The sequence below is a fragment of the Nerophis lumbriciformis genome, linkage group LG31 (assembly GCF_033978685.3).
Source record: "Nerophis lumbriciformis linkage group LG31, RoL_Nlum_v2.1, whole genome shotgun sequence".
NCBI classification, from domain to species: domain Eukaryota; kingdom Metazoa; phylum Chordata; class Actinopteri; order Syngnathiformes; family Syngnathidae; genus Nerophis; species Nerophis lumbriciformis.
The window spans coordinates 23,416,504-23,441,134 of NC_084578.2; the positions used below are offsets into that span (position 1 = coordinate 23,416,504).

Genomic DNA, 24,631 nt, shown 5'->3' on the forward strand with positions numbered 1-24,631 from the left:
GCAAAGGCAGTGCAGACCCTAGATATTTCGCCTTCTCATAAACTGTCATCCAGGAAAGCTATTTGAAGCCAGAGAAGCCAAAAATCAGTTTGTGAGGTATTTACATTATTAAAAGTTCAAAGGTTAGTTAACTTCTCTGAGAAACAACCTATTCCAGACTGCTATATATATATATATATATATATATATATATATATATATATATATATATATATATATATATATATATATATATATACATATATATATATATATATATATGTATATATATATATATATATATATCAGTGTTTCCCACACATTCATTTAATTGTGGCGACCCGCCACAAAAGAATTACGTCCGCCACAAATGGATTTTTCGGCTTTTGACTCGCTCGACCGCTCAAAAAAGCAATGGGACTCTGTCTGTGAATGTTGCTTGTAGTTACAACTCTGGTGCAGTAGGTGGCGGTAGCCTACTATGCATTGTAACTCCGCCAATAGCACTTAATTCACCTGGTGGGCCAGAAGAAGAAGAAGAAGACGAAGAAGACGACAACGACGAAGTAAAAGAAGAACGGACCGACTGGATCAAAATACGAGGGTAATATAAGTTATAGGTAGATAGGTTATAGCTGCATCGCTCGCGGCTCGTCATATACTTAACGGTAATCCGTGATTTCACCGAGCGTTTCACTGACGGTGAGCAGCCTGACGCTACTTCATTAACACCGCCGCTGTTTGACTCAGGGTCCGGGGAAGACGCACGTAATAACAGTCACCTGTTTTCATACCGACGAGCTAACGTGTCCAGGTTATAACGCTGTTGTCAATAAACACACATGGACTGAAGCTAAATTGTCCACTGTCCACTGAAGCATGTGAGTGCAATGAAAAGAATAAAATCTGAGCCAACCAGCTGTTAAAATGTTGTCCAGGTTAATGTTTTGGCCATTAAAGGCCCTTCATTTCAAGATTTCAACTGTGATCGGGCTTTAAACAGGTGGCTGACCTGTTCAGATGGGTGTAACTGCTACTGGTCAAATAATGTGTAATAGCATTTAATTTTACATGTATGCAATGCCATTTAAATGTAATTATAGATAATAATAATAATAATAATAATAATAATAAATACTGTGTAGTGTTGTAAATAGTCAACGAGAAGGATTTTAGTAAGATATAAGCCATGAGCACTACACAGCCAGAAAAAAACCTAGGCAGGACAAGTAAAAATATTAGGGCAAGTAGATTTGAGAAGTCGGGCAAGTAGAAAAAAACCTTAACGTTGAACCCTGCATGTGTTGAGCTGCTGCCGCTTAAGGTTAGACGGCACTGTACATAGAGCGGTTCTGCTCGTTAGTAATACATTCTAATGTTGGTTGTTCACTCCTTCACACAGATGAGTATAGAAAAATATTTTTAACGGCTGAAAAGGGCTCGACTCGGAGAGGAGGTAGGCCTACAGTCCGGACCACAGGTGCGACCTGTTCAGCAGCAGCAGGAGGAGGTTGACTGACTGTGGCAGGACACCTCTGCCTCTGTTTCACTTCATGTTGCTGGTAAATAATATGGTTGTAGTAGTAGGCTAAAGTTAAATTATTTAGTATTCACTAATTAAAGGGGCAGAGCTTTAAGAGACATTTTAGCTTTTATATTTTATATAAAATATATTTTTTGTAAGAACCACAATTAATAAATATATTTCAGTGAATCACTAATTGTTCAAATCTGTATATAAATATGTACATAAAATGTTGTAATTATATTCCAACTCCGCGTTCTTCTTGGTCATCGCCGCTGCCGCCGCCACTCCCCGACCACGCCACCACAAATAGATGCCTGTCCTGTGGGAAACACTGTATATATATATATATATATATATATATATATATATATATATATATATATATATATATATATATATATATATATATATACACTACTTTATAAAACATATATATATATATATATAATATCCACTATGAAGGACACTGTTTCTCAAAATGTACAAGTTGAAAAACACTAAAGTGAACAATAATGTTTTACATCCATCCATTTCCTACCGCTTTCGCGGGGGTGCATCCCAGCGGACTAGATGTTTATATTGTCACTTTAAACAACTGTAAGTTTGTTTTATATTTGCTTGAAACAGTGGATATTCCTGCACTATTTGCACTTAAAAATTAATGCTTGTAGTAACAATTATGATTAGAACATTTTAGCATTACATTTGTGCTCAATTACAGTAAGTGTGTTTATTCTAAACATTCCTGCTACTTCATTTTATACACTATAACATTTTCAAGTCTTAGTTTTTTGGACATTTACTGCAATAATATGGACCATGGCCTTAATATGATGATATCGTTACATCCCTAATTAGTACCGGTATACTGTAAAACCCTATCAGTTGCTGTATAAACTCGGAGAAAAGATTAGGCATGAAAAGCTGACCTGAAATGATTGTAATAAATAATATAACTAATATATGAAAACTACCGTATTTTTCGGACTATAAGTCGCAGTTTTTTTCATAGTTTGGCTGGGGGTGCGACTTATACTCAGTGTCAAAAAAATACGGTATATGTTTTTATAGTTCTGCTGCTGCGTAATAGCATGATTTCACTGGTAAACATTTTATAGTGATATCCCTCTGCAATTAGCTCCACTTTCCCCACACAACACTCTCTTGTGGGGGTTAAGTTGATCCACTGGTTTCTGCTGTAGTGTGTTTGTCTCCATCCCCGGGTATAAACTGAATGTCACAGATGAACAACTTGTATATTCATGGCTTATATCCAGATGAGAGGCATGATTTATAATGTAGAATAATTGCTGGCTCAATGCTGCAGTGTTACAGAAGCTTCTTCTTCTTTACAGTTTTACGTCAGTTTGCATCCATATATGTTGCATCACTGCCATCTTTAGTTTCATTTTATAATTACATTAAAGTCTCTCCTTGAGTCCAGTGGAGCATAAACTATAGTTAGGGCTCGGTTATCAATGCTAAAAATATTTTGCCTGCGTTAGCGCTTATAATAACATTACTAATATTTGGTTAATATTCAGTTCACGAGATGTAAATAAAGTAAAATAGGGAGCCCCCATAGACTCCATTGTTAGCGGATGTTTTATGTATTTATTTATTTATGACTTAGAATGCATAAAAAAACAAAAAAATATGTGTACATATCTTATAAAGGGATTGTGAATGATTGACAATGTTTGTTTATTTCCAGTATGACTGATCTAAACATGGTCATTTTCCCATACTTTGCGGATTGTAAATACAATTGGATATGGTTTAATGGATACAATAAAACACAATTAAGCATATAAAGTGAACTTGTTCTTTCACTCTCCTGGAACTTTAAAGCAAGACTGAAGTTTATGCATGTTTTAAATAAAAGTAACGTAAATATAATTTTAAGACCTTTGAAAATCGTATTTAAAGGGGAACTGCACTTTTTTGGAATTTTGCCAAACGTTCACAATCATTATGAAAGACAAGAAGACAAAATATATATATATTTTTTGCATTCTAACTTGTAAAAATCGTATCAGTCTAGGTAGCTAGCAATACAGCTAATGGGAGCAATCTATTTTATCTCTAAATCACTTTAAAAGTGCATTCAAAAACTGTCACCAATACTTCATTTACATCCCGTAACCTGTACAATAACCAAGCTGTGGCGACATTGTTATTGTAAGAGCGAACACTGAGGAACTCCTTTTCTATCGTATTAACACATCGGTTTGCTTCGGTGTTATCTGTAAAAGAAATACGGCGAGATATAAGCTAGTTTGTATGTCAGCACGAAACGCATTTTAGTTTGTAATGCACAACACAATGCGATAAGACACCAATCTGTACTGACTAAAGAGCATGAATAATCATACTACAGTATCTGTAAATAATTAGCCCACATTTCATGTTTTGCTTGTACACAGCTAGCCGGACAGCGGATGTTGTCTGTCATGATACACACATGATGTGGTGCATATACAGGTAAAAGCCAGTAAATTAGAATATTTTGAAAAACTTGATTTATTTCAGTAATTGCATTCAAAAGGTGTAACTTGTACATTATATTTATTCATTGCACACAGACTGATGCATTCAAATGTTTATTTCATTTAATTTTGATGATTTGAAGTGGCAACAAATGAAAATCCAAAATTCCGTGTGTCACAAAATTAGAATATTGTGTAAGGCTAATACAAAAAAGGGATTTTTAGAAATGTTGGCCAACTGAAAAGTATGAAAATGAAAAATATGAGCATGTACAATGCTCAATACTTGGTTGGAGCTCCTTTTGCCTCAATTACTGCGTTAATGCGGCGTGGCATGGAGTCGATGAGTTTCTGGCACTGCTCAGGTGTTATGAGAGCCCAGGTTGCTCTGATAGTGGCCTTCAACTCTTCTGCGTTTTTGGGTCTGGCATTCTGCATCTTCCTTTTCATAATACCCCACAGATTTTCTATGGGGCTAAGGTCAGGGGAGTTGGCGGGCCAATTTAGAACAGAAATACCATGGTCCGTAAACCAGGCACGGGTAGATTTTGCGCTGTATGCAGGCGCCAAGTCCTGTTGGAACTTGAAATCTCCATCTCCATAGAGCAGGTCAGCAGCAGGAAGCATGAAGTGCTCTAAAACTTGCTGGTAGACGGCTGCGTTGACCCTGGATCTCAGGAAACAGAGTGGACCGACACCAGCTGGACTGCTGCTGAGTGGTCCAAAGTCATGTTTTCTGACGAAAGCAAATTTTGCATTTCCTTTGGAAATCGAGGTCCCAGAGTCTGGAGGAAGACAGGAGAGGCACAGGATCCACGTTGCCTGAAGTCTAGTGTAAAGTTTCCACCATCAGTGATGGTTTGGGGTGCCATGTCATCTGCTGGTGTTTTGTGACACACGGAATTTTGGATTTTCATTTGTTGCCACTTCAAATCATCAAAATTAAATGAAATAAACATTTGAATGCATCAGTCTGTGTGCAATGAATAAATATAATGTACAAGTTACACCTTTTGAATGCAATTACTGAAATAAATCAAGTTTTTCAAAATATTCTAATTTACTGGCTTTTACCTGTATAATATAAAGTGTGACTCACTCGATGGACACTTGTCTCTTTGGTCCAGCTGGACGTTTTTTTTCCCTATTTATTTGGGTAAGCAATCAATTTATGTTGAACTAGCTTATCTCCAAATTCCACATTTGCAACTTCGATTGGCTTTCACCTTACTCTTTTTGGCTTCCGTTTGCTCCAATGTTTCACACTCTTATTGGTGCTCGCTTGCTTCAAGAAGCAGCGGTTCATCCTCCATACATTCAGGTTAAAAAAGATAAGCATGTGAATCCTCATTTGTCTAAAAATAGTCGTCTTCATTCTTTGTTACCAAGTCCGCCATGATTAGAACACACATAAGCGTTTTGTTTCCGGAAGTAAGACACACATTGTTGCCAGAAGTCGGACATGCGCGGGTATGGAAACGGCAATCAATGCGCGCAAGAAGTCAGTCCCGGAATTGATTAAAATGATCAATATACAGTAAATATTGTACATAATACATATTGTTATGAACGTGTTTGTTACTACATTTTATATATATACTTGCAGTGTGTATACAGAACGTTGATGGAGGGTTTTGAAGTTGTCTTTGAGGGTTTTGAAGGCTACAACGATGACTCCCATTAGCCACATCTTTCAAGTGTTTTTTATCATCTTTAAAATCCTAATAAAAAAAAAGGACATGTTTGTTCTTGTTTTTCTTAATGATTGTGAACGATAGACAAAATCCAAAAAAAGTGCAGTTCCCCTTTAAGAAATTGTATGAGATTTTAGGATAATTTTTTGACATTTTAAGGACTTAAATTCAAAGTGTTGGATTTAAGACCCTGCGGATACCCTGTATTGTTTTTTGTGGCATCGGCACTTTCCAAGCAATGACGTTGTATTATCGTCAAATTTTGAGCTTTTTAAAAGTATTTTTGACAGTATTTGGTAGATTCCAGACTCACATACATCCTTTCAGCAAGCCAACATAATTGGAAGTCCATAAAGATACATTTAATGGGAAAATAAATAAATAAATAAATAATAATAAAAAATACTGCAGTACATTGGTGTATCTCCAACAAAATTTAAATTCTTGCTGTAGGGAGCACTCGCATTCAGATGTCAGGAGCCTCATTTTCGTGTTTAGATACGAGTTACGCGCATTAATAACACAAAATGTGGCGTGTTACGATCATAGTTTAATCGTCAAAAAGGTTTAGTAATGTAATCTGTGATATTTCTACCTTAATAAATGCTTCTGATATTCTGTATATTACGTGTCTTACAAGTTATTGGTATCCGTATCACTGCATGACAATGTCCTAATCATCACTAGTTTGCATAAAGTCTAACCTTCTGTAATTGAGGACTATAAACCAGAACATGTTATAAAACAATATATACAATATTTCAGTCTCCCATAACATTTCCCCCAATATATACCTCAACTGATTTACAAACATTTCACAGACTACTTTACAAAACATTTTTATCAATCAAAGCCTGATCGTAATGTAAGCCATTATTCATTTTGGTTAGTGTAGTTGGACCGGATGTGATGCATAGAGCCATTACTTTGAAGCTGGAAGTGTGTTTTGTTTGAGAAGTGGAGTCTTGACATGTTTTGCAGACAGACCTGACAGTTGGCAACAAAAAAGTGCCTCTTCAATCTTACTAAATCAGTTAAAGCAACAATCTACATTTGAAGTTACCAATGCACCAAACTGTAATCTAAACACAGAAGTGAAGCTTCAGTGCGTGGCGCTCCAGACTATAATTGATAGCTGTGGTCTTACACAAATAATAAATGAACCTACGCATCGCAACGGCAATACGATAGATCTAGTGCTGGTCAGGGGTGTCACCACCTCCAAAGTTATGGTACTCCCGTATACTAAAGTAATGTCCGATCATTACCTTATAAAATTCGAAGTTCTGACTCATTGTCAACAAACTAATAATAATAATAACTGCTATAGCAGCCGCAACATTAATGCTGCCACAACAATGACTCTTGCTGACCTACTGCCTTCGGTAATGGCACCATTCCCAAATTATGTCGGCTCTATTGATAACCTCACTAACAACTTTGACAATGCCCTGCGCAAAACCATTGATAGTATAGCACCGCTAAAACAAAAAAGGGCCCCTAAAAGGCGCACCCCATGGTTTACAGAGGAAACCAGAGCTCATAAATTATCATGTAGAAAGTTGGAACGCAAATGGCGCGCGACCAAGCTTGAGGTTTTCCATCAAGCATGGAGTGATAGTTTAATATCGTATAAACGCATGCTTACCTTAGCTAAAGCTAAATATTACTCAAATCTCATCCGCCTCAACAAAAACGACCCTAAATTTTTGTTTAGTACAGTAGCATCGCTAACCCAACAAGGGACTCCTCCCAATAGCTCCACCCACTCTGCAGATGACTTTATGAATTTCTTTAATAAGAAAATTGAACTCATTAGAAAGGAGATTAAAGACAACGCATCCCAGCTACAACTGGGTTCTATGAACACAGATACAACTGTATCTACGACGGATACTGCAATACAAAATAGTCTCTCTCTTTTTGATGAAATAACATTAGAGGAACTATTACAGCGTGTAAGTGGGATAAAACAAACAACATGTTTACTTGACCCACTTCCTGGTAAACTTATCAAGGAGCTTTTTGTATTATTAGGTCCATCAGTGCTAAATATTATAAACTTATCACTTTCCTCTGGCACTGTTCCCCTAGCATTCAAGAAAGCGGTTATTCATCCTCTGCTCAAAAGACCTAACCTTGATCCTGACCTCATGGTAAACTACCGACCGGTGTCCCACCTTCCCTTTATTTAGAAAATCCTCGAAAAAATTGTCGCACAGCAGCTAAATGAACACTTAGTGTCTAACAATCTCTGTGAACCTTTTCAATCCGGTTTCAGGGCAAATCACTCTACGGAGACAGCCCTCGCAAAAATGACTAATGATCTACTGCTGGATTCTGATGCGTCATCTATGTTGCTGCTTCTTGATCTTAGCGCTGCTTTCGATACCGTCGATCATAATATTTTATTAGAGCGTATCAAAACACGTATTGGTATGTCAGACTTAGCTTTGTCGTGGTTTAACTCTTATCTTACTGACAGGATGCAATGCGTCTCCCATAATAATGTGACCTCGGACTATGTTAAGGTAACGTGCGGAGTTCCTCAGGGTTCGGTTCTTGGCCCTGCACTCTTTAGTATTTACATGCTGCCGCTAGGCGACATCATACGCAAATACGGTGTTAGCTTTCATTGTTATGCTGATGACACCCAACTCTACATGCCCCTAAAGCTGACCAACACGCCGGATTGTAGTCAGCTGGAGGCGTGTCTTAATGAAATTAAACAATGGATGTCCGCTAACTTCTTGCAACTCAACGCCAAGAAAACGGAAATGCTGATTATCGGTCCTGCTAAACACTGACATTTATTTAATAATACCACCTTAACATTTGACAACCAAACAATTACACAAGGCGAATCAGTAAAGAATCTGGGTATTATCTTCGACCCAACTCTCTCGTTTGAATCACACATTAAGAGTGTTACTAAAACGGCCTTCTTTCATCTCCGTAATATCGCTAAAATTCGTTCTATTTTATCCACTAGCGACGCTGAGATCATTATTCATGCGTTCGTTACGTCTCGTCTCGACTACTGTAACGTATTATTTTCGGGTCTCCCTATGTCTAGCATTAAAAAATTACAGTTGGTACAAAATGCGGCTGCTAGACCTTTGACAAGAACAAGAAAGTTTGATCATATTACGCCTATACTGGCTCACCTGCACTGGCTTCCTGTGCACTTAAGATGTGACTTTAAGGTTTTACTACTTACGTATAAAATACTACACGGTCTAGCTCCGTCCTATCTTGTCGATTGCATTGTACCATATGTCCCGGCAAGAAATCTGCGTTCAAAGAACTCCGGCTTATTAGTGATTCCCAGAGCCCAAAAAAAGTCTGCGGGCTATAGAGCGTTTTCTATTCGGGCTCCAGTACTATGGAATGCCCTCCCGGTAACAATTAGAGATGCTACCTCAGTAGAAGCATTTAAGTCCCATCTTAAAACTCATTTGTATACTCTAGCCTTTAAATAGCCCCCCTGTTAGACCAGTTGATCTGCCGTTTCTTTTCTTTTCTCCTCTGCTTCCCTTTTCCTTGAGGGGGGGGGGGGCACAGGTCCGATGGCCATGGATGAAGTGCTGGCTGTCCAGAGTCGGGACCCGGGGTGGACCGCTCGCCTGTGCATCGGCTGGGAACATCTCTGCGCTGCTGACCCGTCTCCGCTCGGGATGGTGTCCTGCTGGCCCCACTATGGACTGGACTCTTACTATTATGTTGGATCCACTATGGACTGGACTCTCACAATATTATGTCAGACCCACTCGACATCCATTGCTTTCGGTCTCCCCTAGAGGGGGGGGGGGGGGGGGGGGGGGGGGGGGGGGTTACCCACATATGCGGTCCTCTCCAAGGTTTCTCATAATCATTCACATCGACGTCCCACTGGGGTGAGTTTTTCCTTGCCCGTATGTGGGCTTTGTACCGAGGATGTCGTTGTGGCTTGTGCAGCCCTTTGAGACACTTGTGATTTAGGGCTATATAAATAAAGATTGATTGATTGATTGAAGCTCCACCACTGTGAATGCAAGCGCTCCAGCAGGCATTTGCTCCAGTGATGTCACAGCAATTGTGGATGAAAATGGTCTTGTCTTGTGGGGAGAACGACTTGGCTCAGCTTTGGACCCAGGCTCTTTGTCCATTTCTGCTCGCTATTTTTTCCGCTTGTGGCCTACCAGTAACTGAACTTCGCTATATTTTACCACACAACTGAATGGACTGAGGTTCAGCTAGGATGCTTGCACGTTCATCGTGCATCAACAAATTAGCGCTGTATGAGGAAATTATACTTAACTCATTATTACCACGTTACCTTTGACAGACCTAGTTTGTATATTTGCACATACATACATATAGCATACTCCCTAGTTTCGATGGTGAAAAAAGATGCCAGGTACATGATGAAGAGAAAGTAGACGTGTGTGTGTGTGTGTGTGCGCAATAGCTCATGAACACACACATATATTAACTTTCGGTTTTGTTGGATGGAGCCCAAGCAACTATGCTCGGGTGGGGTATACGTACTACATTTGTAGACTATCGTACTTTACGGGCTATAAAGCGCAACGGTATTTAAACGGCACCGATCACATATTAGAAGAAATTTATATTTTCAGATACATTAGCCGCATCGGACAATAAGCCATAGATATATACCCGTACGAACGATTTTGGAAATGTTAATCTACGTACCTTTACCTTTTTCAAACGGTTCCTTTCACACGCAGTACAATGGCTAATCAAACAAAACAGAAGCCATCCTCATGGACCCACTAGATGCGGAAGCCTGTTTTCCAATCAGCTAAATTGACTTCACTCCACAGTGATGTTTTGGTGAATTCACGAAATTGAAACAATATAAAAAGAATGCCATTGTAAATGAATAATACGACCACAGACACTGGCAAACATGTCAGCATATTCACTAATGCTAACAATGCTTGCTTGATTACATTAAGATAGCATGTACAAAAGTGCATGAAAATACAGAAATACGGACTACAGACATCACACATAGGACGGTTTACTCAGTATAAATTGTTTTAGATATATTGTAAAACTTACAAACGCTACTTGGAGTGATGAATAAAGAATCCTTTCGGGCAGAAACGCTATAGACAAATAGTAGACGAAACAGGATATACTTTCGTTTAAGGCACGAAACAGGAAGTACATGTTCATCCCGCAGCACCTGCAGTGAGCGAACTCATCCAAAAGATGGGTCCATAGCACAAACAGTAACACACCTTTTCAGTGTCCCTGTCGGTGTTGAAAACCGTTTTGCTAAATACAAAACATAATAGCTGTTAGTGGAGAAAAATCCATAAATGATCTGCACCGTTTTATAAGCCGCAGGGTTCAGAACAAAGAAAAAAAAGTGGCTTATAGTTAAAAAAATATGGTACATTGTTAAAATTCCATTCTCGCCTCCCCGCTTTATTCAGATAACAAATATAAAAATAAAAGAACCTGGGAGGACTTTAATACATACAACACAATTTTGGTAGTATTCATAGACTTTTTGTGTGATTCAAATGTATATTTCGTAGTAAAAAGTACTCTTATTCAAGCTGATATGACATGTATACTGAAACTTTCTGTACCTTCAGGTTGGACTCACCTGTGAGGCCAAAGGCTTTCTGTGGTATAGGTCCCATATCAGGTTTGATGCTACTCAAGTCCAAAGTCTTCTTGAACCATCCCATCTCCCTTCTCCTTTGCGCCAGGCCGCGCTGAAGTGGCTCGTCTGCCCAGCCAAAGAGGAAAACACTCGTTCCTTGGACTCGCTTGGTCAGTTCCTCAGCAACAGCTGGAATGGCAGAGAAGGCAAAGCAAGGCACGTTTATTTATTCAGCACAATTCGTACACAAGGCAATTCAAAGTGCTTCACAGACTATCAAAAGAAGGCAAAAACTTAAAAAATACATACAATCATTAAGTAAATATTCACAACTTAAATGGAAATGTGCGAGCAGGTAAAATAAGCTCAGTACTAGTACTAGAAAGTACTAGTTCCTAAGTGTCTAGGTCAAGGCCGGCGAGCCGGATCCAGCCCGCAAATGAATTATCTATGGCCCCCGGGATGATATTTGATTAGTATTAGAACCGGCCCCAGGCCACAGCTGTTTTGCACGCACCAATACGCCATCAGTGTTGGCGCTAGGAATTTTCAAAATGAGGTCCCAGGGACCCCATCAAGTCATAAAAATGGGGTCCCACAGTTAATTTTTGGGGTCCCACTTTTTTGTAACCGTTTTGAAAACAAATTATAAATGTATGCAGTTATATCTCACATTCTATATTGTGTTTTGGAAAAAGGTTGTCATAAATGTTACTTAATTCATAAAAAACCCCCCAAAAAAACCAACAATTTTTTATGCGTATGTCAATTTATTCAGTTATAAACATTCATTCACTTTCTTCTTTCCTTCATGGATCTAAACTATACCACTGCCGGTATTTTTTTCTATATTTTTATTGTAACATTTTCAGAATGTGTTTGTTCTAGTTCTGGCCAAAGTAAGACAACGAAAACAATCTGAAGTTGTCTTTACTTTTTAGTTTTAATGCCATATTTTTAATACTCCGGCCCGCGTGTGCACAGATTTTCCTCCATGTGGCCCCTGAGCTAAAATGAGTTGGCCACCCCTGTACGCATTTCGACAAACTAAGTCCTGGGATCCAGATATGTCTTAAACCAGTTAAAAACAGAACCAAATATTCCCACCCAGTTTTTTAACCTCTGTAATAAGATAGTATGGTCAACTGTGTAAAAAGGCAGTGCTCAGGTTCTGCTGAACCAAGACTAAGACTTTTCCTGCGGATGTGTTCAGGCGGCTATCATTTGTAATCTTGATCAGAGCAGTTTCATTGCTGTGGTGAGGCCTAAAGCCTGATTGGAAAGTATCAAACACATTGTTATACAGGAGAAAGTCACTAAGCTGTTGGTATACAACTTTTTCCAAGGCTTTGCCCAAACATGGCAGGTTTAATATGGGCTGATAGTTGTTCAGTACTGTGACATGAAGACTACTCTTGAAAATGCTCCAGTCTGATGTGAGATCTAAACTTGATGAGCAAATTGTGGTAACAAACTGCTCAGCACAGACTTTAAAAGTATAGTGGTTAACTCATCAAGGCAACAGAATGATCTTATCAACTGCTTTGTTAGTAACAAGAATGAAATGTGTAAGCGCTAGTTGTTTAGTTGGCTGTAGCCATTTGTTTTCTGGGAATTATTATACTGAACTTGTTTTTTTTTTTTTATACTGAACTTGAACTTTATCATGAAATAATATTTTAAACTCAGTGCACTTTGATCTAGAGATGAGTTCTAATGAAATTAAAACTTCTTTTTTTAAAATCTGTTTTCTGTAGCATACAGGCACACGAGTTGTTACTACAGTTCATAACGATTTCAGGTAAACAAAATCCCTTGGTCTACGCAAAGCCTGGGTAAACACATTTAACTTTTCATTGTAAATTTCATGACAAACTTGGAGCATTGACTTGCGTCATTTCCGTTCGAGTCTTCATCTCTCCAAGGCGCTTTTTGCCTACTTTTAACCATTCTAAACTTGACAGGAACAGGGATATCCAAAACATCTCCATCACTTGATGATCTGTCTGTGTTGGCCCTGTATTGAGGTAGCAACTTGTCCAGGGTGTACTCTGCCTTCCGCCAAAGTGCAGCCGCGATAGGCTCCAGCCTCCCGCGACATCGAGAGGGTCAAGTGGTAGAAAAAGGATGGATGGATGTGTAGGAGTTCAACAGATCCTCAACATGAAAATACAGGTTGTTTTTAAACCAAATAATTTCCCCAAACTGTATGCCTATGCTGTCATTTATGAGTCTTCCCAAAACGACTGCAGACCCAATTGCTATTTTGGGTCTTACAGACAAATCGAAGAAAACACAAAAATTATCCGATAAAGCAACATCGACCACATTCACATTTCAAGAGTGTCGACACTGACTGGTCTAAACTTGACCAGTTGACTTAGACCCCTGGTCTAACTTAACATTTACATGTTAAGTTAGACCAGGGGTGTCCAATCTACGGCCCGTGGGCAAATTGAAGCTTGCTGGGTTCTTCAATGTGGCCTGCGAGACGGCATGAGGTCAACAAGCAATCTGCCTAGGCAGGGTGTTTATATATCAAATATAAATATATGGCGGTTTGATAGGTGCTTTTTTGTCGCCATCTTGTGGTGAATGCGAGTGACTCGGGCCAGTGACCATGGAATATAGTTTCTCGAAACTACAACAGCAACTTATTTTACTCGATCCAAACAACCTTCCCTTGTCATGGCGGAGGAAAACAAATATTCAACCAGCACAAGTATAAATGTGCTGGTTGATTAAAGAAAACGCATTGAATGAGAAGGTGTGTCCAAACTTTTGGCCTGTACTGTATGTGTATATACATGTATGTATATATGTATTTAATATATGTATATATATATATATATATATATATGTGTGTGTGTGTGTGTGTGTGTGTGTGTGTGTATATATATATATCTGACCACACAACTTTCCTCCAGAAGGTCTTATCTTTGTCCATGTGATGTCCGATGAAACAAAAATGTAGCTGTTTGGCCACAAACCCCGCGAAAATGAAATCCTCCCCCACACCCACCCCCGCCCCCCCCTACATTGCTCCCTCCTCTCCAACTCCGCCCCTCCCCCTTCACCTGGATGAAGATCAATATACCTCCCTCTCCCTTCTCTCCCTCCTGCTCCTCTTGCACTCCTAAGTAGCTCCAGCCAAACAACGAACTGAACTGCTCTCCAACTTCAACTTCAATAACAGCCAACAACTTTTCTGGACAGTACCAGTACACAGCGGACTCTGATGCTCTTTTTGGTTCCAGTGGACTACACATCATCCACCTTAATGTGAACAGCCTCTCTGGAACCAAACTCGACCAAATCAGAGAAATGTTCCTCAACACAAAGGTAAAAATCCTGTGTTTCTCTGAAACCAAATTTGATCAGTGTTTTTGACTCAGAGATAGAAATAGAAAACTTTTCGGTTATCAGAAAGGACAGGAATAAACATGATGGGAGCGTTTGTATGTATATTCACCAGGATATAAAATACATAACTCACACTGATCTTAACCACAATGACCTTGAATCTGTGTGGGCGGAAATCAAATTTAAAAACGCTAAGCCGGTACTGATAGGGACTGTTTACAAACCCCCTAATCAGAGTGATTTCTATGGGGCTCTGGAGGAGTGCTTGGCTGGGGCAGACAACGTGGAGAAAATTATAACTGGAGATCTGAACACAGATATTCAACGCAGAGATGTGTCTGTCTTCAAATCTTACAGCAAGTTTTGTAATCTACACGGTCTTTCCCAGCTAATAACACTACCTACAAGGGTGTGTGCTTCCACCCAATCAACCATAGATCTCATTCTCACTTCAGACCGGCCTAAAATGAAAAATAGTGGGGTAATGATCTGTGGTCTTAGCGACCACTATCTAACCTTCTGCACCCGCAAAATAGCTAAACCCAAAGCCAATGGCCACATAACAGCCCAATCCAGATCCCTTAAAAAATACTCCAGTGATAATTTCAATTTAAAATTAGATGAGTAGGACTGGTCCCCTGTGCTCGCGAGCAACCTGGTCGATGTTGCTTGGGATCGCTTCAAAACAGCGTTCCTAAAGATACTAAATGACATGGCTCCCGTGAAAACAGTCAGGATCAAAACCCGCTCTGAATGGACGAATCCGGACCTATTAGCTGCCATAAAAGACAAGAGACAGAAAATACTCTGAATACCAAAAGTGTAAAACAGAAGTAGATAAACAACTCAATAATAACAACCTCAAATCACTCCTTTCAACTCTCAAAAAGCAATGCAATAAATTAAGAAATAAGTCAACCAACCTGACTAAATCCTTAAAAAAAATTACATTAACGACAAAATAGAGGAAAACACAAATAAGTCACGTGAGCTCTGGAAAATTCTCAACAACCAGCTTCCCGGTTGCAGCCAAAAACTTAAAACCATACTCACCAACATCAGCATCAAGGAGGGTGACTCCCTCATTACAGACAAAATGGAGGTAGCAAGCAGACTTAACGCCTTTTTCACCAGCATAGCCGCAACTCTTGTCAACAAGCTGTCCCACCACTCTGGTCGCTTTGGTGTAGAACACATTAAAGCCTTCTACAAGAAGCTAGGAGTATCCAACAATGATTTCAAATTAGAAATGGTCACAGCTGATGAGGTGCTTAAAAAATTGAGCGCGCTCCACCCAAACAAGGCCACTGGCCTTGACAATATCCCCTCCAGATTTCTCAGGGACTCTGCTTCCATCATCGCCCCAATCATCACGCACATAATAAACCTCTCAATTTCACAAGGTCAAGTACCAAAAGATTTTAAGATAGCAAGAGTAACTCCCCTCTTTAAAAAAGGAAGCAAATTGGAACCTGGCAACTACCGACCTGTTTCTATTCTCAGTTCCATTTTGAAAGTAATGGAAAAAACAGTTTATGAACAGGTCGATAGTTATCTTGCCACCAAATAAACTCATGCACAAATTCCAATCCGGCTTCAGAACTAACCACTCCACTGACACATGCCTTCTCTATCTGACCGACCACATCAAACATGAGGTGGATGCGGGCAAAAACTGCGGCATGGTCATGCTGGATCTTCAGAAGGCCTTTGACATCGTTGACCACGCTATACTGTTGGATAAGCTCAGAGCAATGGGATTTGACAAAACCTCATCGAGCTGGATGCAGTCTTACTTGGAGGGGAGAGAACAGGTGGTAGAAGTGAACGGCACCGTGCCCCCCCCTCTCAGTAAGCTGTGGAGTCACCCAAGGCAGTATATTGGGGCCTTTACTGTTCCTAATATACTGTACATAAACGACTTGTCATCGGCATGCGACTGTGAATTGTTCTTGTTTGTGGATGACTCGGCCCTGCTGGTATCAGACAGGGACAAGTCACAGGTGGAGAAAATCCTCAGTGCTGAACTCTGTAGAACTTGCACCTGGCTCGCTGACAACAAGCTATCCATATACTTGGGTAAAACAAAATCCATCCTGTTTGGGTCCCACATCAACCTTAAGAAAGTCAATGACTTCACTATCAAAGTGGGTGACATTGTTATCACCAGGAAAGATGAAGTCACCTCCTTTGGTTCCATTCTAGAGGCTAATCTTTCCTGTGATAAAATGGCAACCAAGATAATCAAAATTCAAAAAAATCAACCAACCAACGAGATTTCTCTATAGAATCTCCTCTCTGGTCAACAAAAGCACCATGAGGATTCTAGTGGGAACTCTCGTTCAACCCTTTTTCGATTACGCATGCACCTCCTGGTACCCTAGCACCTCCAAAACCCTCAAATATAAACTCCAAACATCCCAGAACAAGCTAGTCAGATTACTTCTAGACCTCCACCCCAGATCCCACCTCACTCCTACCCACTTCTCCAAAGGCTCAGGGTGGAGGACCTTGCACTAAGCCTAGTCTATAAAATCCGCTACACCTCCCTGATACCGAAGTACATGTCAAACTACTTCCTTAACGTAAATGACCGCCATAACCACAACACCAGGGGGAGCTCCACTAACCACGTTAAACCCAGATTCCGATCTAACAAAGGTCTTAACTCATTCTCTTTCTATGCCACATCAATGTGGAATGCGCTCCCAACAGGTATAAAAGAAAGGGCATCTCTATCCTCCTTCAAAACCGCAATAAAAGTACACCTCCAGGTAACTTCAACCCTGAACTAACACCCTCCCCGGATTGTTAATAATCAAATGTAAATAATCAAATGTAGATACTTTTTCTTATGCCTTTCTGATCTCTCTCTCTCTCTATGTCCACTACTTGCTGTACATATCCTACCAAGTCAGACCTACACTGTTTCAATTTCCATTTCTCTGTTCTCAGTTGTTGATGACTGATGATAACAACCAAACCTAACCCCCCCCACACTCCGGATTGTAAATAATGTAAATAATTCAATGTACAGTATATACCCTGATGATTATCTTGTGTGATGACTGTATTATGATGGTAGTATATATCTGTATCATGAATCAATTTAAGTGGACCCCGACTTAAACAAGTTGAAAAACTTATTCGGGTGTTACCATTTAGTGGTCAATTGGAATATGTAATTCACTGTGCAACCTACTAATAAAAGTCTCAATCAATCAATCAATGTGCTCCAGACGCCCTTCTACACAACAAAACAGATTAAAACTTGGAAAAGCATGGAGGTCTACAACTTCTTTGTGATTGGATGGGTCAAGGAAATTGATATCAAGACTCTCCCGGATAGATCATTCAACGTTTTTCCTTGGGGAAGGTTGCATTTCATGATTCAACTTTGCGTCTACAGCCATGTTTGTTGTTGTACGCGCCGTTTACGAGTATGCGTGTTTCCCCCGTCTTTTAATTAAATATAGCTATAGATCTCAACATTGTGTTTATGTTGAAAGTTTCATTTATGATTGCTGCCTTTGGTAAAAACGTAACTCTTAAGTATTCCTCACATTTTCTATTTTGACCCGTCAAGTTGGTGCTTTACAAAACACTTGGAGCAAACATGTGTTTTAAGAAATACAAATAATATCAAGATAATACTTAAATGGGAAACACTGAACGTTAAAAGTATATCAAACAAACCTTTAACCAAGTGATCACTGCAAACTTGTGCAATATTCGACTGGACTGTAGTGCATGAAACTTATCTTGTCGTTTTGTGAAGTCTTGCAATCTCCCACCCTTCTTGATTACCTCTAGTACAGGGGTCGGCAACCTTTACCAGTCAAAGAGCCATTTTGACCAGTTTCACAAATTAAAGAAAACAATGGGAGCCACAAAAATCTTTTGAAATTTAAAATGAAATAACACTGCATACAAAGTTTTTTTTTTTGCTTTGTGCTATGTATAAACCAAGGGTCTCAGATACACGGCCCACACCTTAATATGAAAATTGAATGTTAGTGCGGCCCGCGGGTTTTATATGAATGGCGCTTGACAGCGTCATACTTTTCAACCCTACCAATTTTTCCGTCAGACTACGACTTTCAGGGCAACTATTCTCTCGAACGTGCCGTGATGGTACAGCATTTAGCGCCCACTACAACCAGCGTGCCGGCCCAGTCACACGTTGAATGGGGCTTCTACTTGCTCACGGAAGTGACAGCAATGCATACTTGGTCAACAACCACACAGGTTACACTGACGGTGGCAGTATAAAAAACTTTAACACTCTTACTAATAATACGCCACACTGTGAATCCACACCAAACAAGAATGACAAACACATTTCGGGAGAACATCCGCACCGTAACACAACATAAACACAACAGAACAAATACCCAGAATCCCATGCAGCCCCAACTCTTCCGGGCTACATTATACAGCCACGCTACCAAACCCCGCCCACCTCAACCGACGCACAGAGGGGGGGTTGATGTGTGAGGGAGCAGGGTTGGGGTGGGGGCAGGGTTTGGTGGTAGCAGGGGTGTATAATGTAGCCCGGAAGAGTCAGGGCTGCATGGGATGCTGGGTATTTGTTCTGTTGTGTTTATGTTGTGTTAAGGAGCAGATGTTCTTCCGAAATGTGTTTGTCATTCTTGTTTGGTTTTGGTTCAAAGTGTGGCGCATTATTAGTAAGAGTGTTAAAGTTGTTTTATATGGCCACCGTCAGTGTAACCTGTGTGGCTGTTGACCAAGTATGCCTTGCTGTCACTTACGTGTGCAAGCTAAAGATGCATTTACAAAGAGGCTGAGCTTGCACGCCGTTTATACAGATTGTAGAGGGTGCTAAATGCTGTACCATCATGGCACGCCCTTAATATTATTGTAAGTGTGAAAATCTGAGAATATTAATCCCGGGAGTTTTCTGCGAGAGGCACTGAAATCCGGAAGTCTCCCGGGTAAATTGGGGGGGTCGGCAAGTATGCAGCTGAGCCGCATCAGAGTGATCGAAGAGCCGCATGCGGCTCCGGAGCCGCGGGTTGCCGACCCCTGCTCTAGTAGAACTCTGAAGAAACGTTGATCTTTTTTGAGATTTGAACGTTTCGTACAGCCAAAAACAACGCAAGCATAGGGCATTTTTTTTTCGAGAAATACATAATAGTGCCTGGTACCCACTGAGAACAGACACTGGCTTGATCACCATGCTTGATCACCATGCATGTTTAATGAACCGGACGTGAAGTCATGTAAATCCACGCAATAGCCGGCTTGAACCTCTATTGTCTACAATTCAAAACAGCTGTGCAACAGAGTTATTTATATGATATAGAACAGAAAAGCCTTTTATTGTCAATGTAAACATATACGTCCAGAATCTAGCATTACAAAGTTATGAACAGCGCATAGTTCCAGATCTGTACGTAGAGGAGAGGTTAATTTCCATCTAACAACAAAAAGTGGCTTGAAAATGGGTCTGTAAAACTAAATTTATGCCATTTTTTCACCAAAGAACTACCATAACATGTTATGTAGACCACAACAAAGTGTTTTAAATGAAGAAAATACAATCATGATTTTAAATAGAAATGGAATCCATTTATATCCAAAAGCAGATAGAGCAGTAAGTAAGCAGGATAAAGCAAATACACATGCATTCTTTGGAGGCAGAAAAAGCACCATGGTAGAAGGACATTTTGCAAACAAAAGTTTCATATCAGTTTTTATTGTGTACTAAACTCCAGGGGGCACCACCTTTGCTTTCTTGGTCACACTGTGTTACAACCCGTGTACAGTAAAGTTTTTTCACATAAAACATGTCATTCACTCTAAATTGGTCATAGATTAAAAAAAACCCATCTGTGATGTTGAATCATAAAATGAACGGCAGCATGAGGGGAGGAAGGTTCAACGTCTGACAATTGGACTGCAAGGTTGATAGTCCAATTAGATTCCTCTGAATCGAATCGTTAAATAGCCAAGTATTCTGAGACACACCTACTTACAACTAGGGCTGGGTAAAATAATCGATTTGGGGGATTATGAATTGATATCTTTTCATTTTTAGCATGATCCATAATGTGTGTGTCGCCCCCTTGCAAACTATACAATTGCAGAGGGGCCCCAGCTATAAGGGGTGCCCCTGACAACGAATAGTTATGCATTCAAATTTAACAGCAACACAACTTTGTGAAACTATGACCAGAAAAGACATTGGCAATTTTAAAATAATGCCAAAGATATTGTCAGAATCCCCCTCGAGAGACCCTTCCCAGCAGCCAACAAGTCTGTCTGCGGCCTCTTGTCATGACCTAATGTTATAATTAGAGATGTCCGATAAGGGCTTTTTTGCCGATATCTGATGTTCCGATATTGTCCAACTCTTAATTAGCGATTACAATATCAACCGATACCGATAAATACAGTTGTGGAATTAACACATTATTATGCCAAAAATTTTTTTGTGATGCCCCGCTGGATGCATTAAACAAAGTAACAAGGTTTTCCAAAATAAGAGAACAACTTCAACTCAAGTTATGGAAAAAAGTCCCAACATGGCACTGCCCTATTTATTATTGAAGTCACAAAGTGCATTATTTTTTTTAACATGCCTCAAAACAGCAGCTTGGAATTTGGGACATGCTCTCCCTGAGATAATCCTGATACCCACTACAACTATGGGAAATACTATACTTTGACTTTCACAAAGTGCATTATTTTTTTATTTTTTTTAAAACATGCATTAAAACAACAGCTACAAAAACAATGAAGGCACACAGCTTCAGTCCAGAGTATACTAGAGTAATAAAGTACAGAATAACATAGTCCTCCTTTAGTGCAAGACTGCCTGGTATACTGTAAAACAGGAAATTATAAACTGGGCTCAATCTGCCCTGCTGTAACGTATTCGTATGAGTAACAAAAATGTGCTGCAAGCTAGTGGTGAGGGCTTGAAGTGGCCTACCAGTCAGTCAGAGCTTTTGAAATGCTGCGTTGAGACAGGGCAGCTCCGCTCACTGCAAGCTGCAAAGTGTGCGCCATGCAGGGTAGACTATCCACACCAAACTCCACCGTAGCTTTTGCCATATTGCGTGGGCTTTCACCTTGGGGTGGATTTTGTTGTATTTTGTTTTTTTCTCGGCGTAGTCTTTAAGCGACAACTGTGTGGTACTACTTTTTTTCGCTGTTTGCTTTTCATCCATCTTCCGCTTGTATTAATCCTCATGATTCTTGATGAGGTGGGAGATCAAATTGCTCGTATTAAAGGAAGACGTCTTGGTTCCTCCTCGCATAACCAACTTTTTGCAGTCATTGCAAATTGTCAGTTTTTTATCCATCAGACACACTTTGAAATAATCCCAAACCATAGACATGGTGTCATTAGTCAGTCACCGATCGAGCTCACTTGTTAGACACGGCTACAGCACCGGCAACAACACACTCTTGTCGTTGTTATGCTCCGCTCGCGGCGGTTTGATGAGGTCATCTAGCGTCGCCAGTAAATCTCTCATGCTGCAGTCGTCAACTCCTGTGTTGTGTGTGGGAGACGGGAGAGGGGAGAGGAGAAAGGGGAGGGGCTGCTGACTGGGAGACGCAACTGCTCTGTACTTCTCCCTACGCCCGTGTTTTACCGGATATGTACCGCTCCGTGCAGCGGCGTTTTAAAAAGTCATTGATATTACTTTTTGAAACCGATACCGATAATTTCCGATATTACATTTTAAAGCATTTATCGGCCGATTAATATTGGCCTGCCGATATTATCGGACATCTCTAGTTATAATCTCTGAACTTTTGCTGACTCTGTGCGTCAAACTGCAGTCAAATATTAAGCAAAATTACCCCTCAGGAAGCCAGATGTGAAGAAAAAAAAAGGACGAGGAAGAGAAGGAAAAAATAAGAAATTGGTAAGAGTTTTCTATTTCGGGGCCCTTATGGCCACTTGTCCCTATGACACTGAAACTTCCAGTGTTGGGTTAGTTACTGAAAACCAGTAACTAGTTACAGTTACTAGTTACTTTATTTCAAAAGTAACTCAGTTACTAACTGAGTTACTTTTACACCAAAAAGTAATGCGTTACTGTGAAAAGTAGCTATTTAGTTACTTTTTTTTTTTTAAGCTCCCATTATTGCCCTTTTAGCCTTCATTTCAGTACTGTTATTGCACTGGAGAATAATACAATCTGTTGTGAAATAAATCAACTTGGCTTTTTGATTGATTGATTTATTGAAACTTTTATTAGTAGATTGCACAGTACAGTACATATTCCGTACAATTGACCACTAAATGGTAACACCCCAATAAGTTTTTCAACTTGTTTAAGTCGGGGTCCACGTAAATCAAATCATGACATGCATTTTTATCTTCCTTTTAACATAATTAATGAAAAACAGTGCAACATAAAAAGGTATTTCTCCTTTCTTTAAACTTGGACCAATGACCATTAATAAAAAACAAGTTAAAGTGCAACATAAGAAGGCACATCATCTTCCTTGAAACATAGGTAGTGAAATAAAGCCTGACATCTGGAGTGATGCTGCTGTCTTCCACACTTAGAGCCATGGATTGTAGAATCCATTTTTCAGTGGCAGGATCATTGACACAGATGGTGAAGTTTCAGTGCTCAGTAGAGATGTAACAGTTTCGAGGGGTTTAAGCACCTGGAGGACCTCCTCTGCCACTCTCACATCATCATCAGACAGGGTGATGATGTCTTTGACATTTGTCTTCAGGGTCTGGTGGGTCAATGCAGAGTATATAGCTGCCTGCTGCTCGAACATATCATAAATTGATTAACGTTGACCCCGACTTAAACAAGTTGAAAAACTTATTCGGGTGTTAACATTTAGTGGTCAATTGTATGGAATATGTACTGTACTGTGCAATCTACTAATAAAAGATTCAATCAATCAATCAATAAGTGGAGTTCCACCTCATTGGGACATCATGTATGAGTTTATGAGTAGGCAGCTTTAGCATTTCTTGCTTTGTCTCAAGCACATGAGCAGCTGTTGTGCTTGGGTGGAAGTAGGAATCCTCCTTCCTGATCCTCCCAAGGAGGCGCTCCATCCTATTGACTACATGTGCAAAGCACCTATCTGTGGTCCCAGTCCTGCCTCATTCACTGCAATTATTTGATTTTTGGCATCATCACGTGTGACTGGGATATCTTTATCCTCCATTCCTCCACTGCTTGTGCCAGTACCTGCGCAATGGGGCGTGTCTTCTCATCTGCCAGTCTGCTGTGATGAAGTGAGCGCTTATAGTTCCCCTGGACGTCCACCCTTCTGTTGTGAGTGCAACAGATGATGCTTGGGATAGTTCATCCACAACTTTTTTCTTCTCCTGCTCATAAAGATCTGGCACAATCTTATCGCTGTAGTGGGTGCGCGACGGGATGTCATAACGTGGCTCAAGCATGTTCAGCATGTGTTTAAAACCCTCGTTTTGCACAACCGAGTCTGCACCTATAAACACACCGATTAAATGGCGCGGGGCGTTCAAGCTCCTCCGTTACTCCGCTTGCCATGACCACGCTGTGTGTGGACTGAACGTGCGATCAACATTTTTTTTTTGTTTCATATATAAAATCGCGGGTCACGTGTGTGCCGAACTGAAGACACGCCCCCCCTCCTCCCCACACCCAGACACATACACATACAGAGCGCGCCTCTTTTCTTCTCTCCCTTGTGACAGAGGGAGATTTAGAAGGACGACACCGCAGTGCTGCAATAAAACACACTCAGATCTTCTGTTTCTAGCCGATACTACATAAAAAATAACGTAAAATAACGCAGTAACACATCATGTAGTAACGGTAACTGAGTTACTGAATATAAAAAATAACGCGTTAGATTACTAGTTACCACCGAAACTAACGGTGTTACAGTAACGCGTTACTTCGTAACGCGTTAGTCCCAACACTGGAAACTTCTGCATGAACTGCAATCTATTTAA

General features: G+C 40.1%; 1 protein-coding gene across 4 annotated transcripts in view; it reads right to left on the reverse strand.

Annotated features, from left to right (window-relative positions):
* Positions 1-24,631, reverse strand: part of ftcdnl1 (formiminotransferase cyclodeaminase N-terminal like 1) — a 159,213-nt gene that overhangs the window by 23,972 nt on the left and 110,610 nt on the right. For all 4 annotated transcript variants that reach the window (XM_061926432.1, XM_061926433.1, XM_061926435.1 and 1 more), the window contains exon 5: positions 11,317-11,505. In XM_061926432.1, the coding sequence (XP_061782416.1) occupies positions 11,317-11,505 (189 nt within the window). The remainder of the gene's footprint in view (positions 1-11,316; positions 11,506-24,631) is intronic.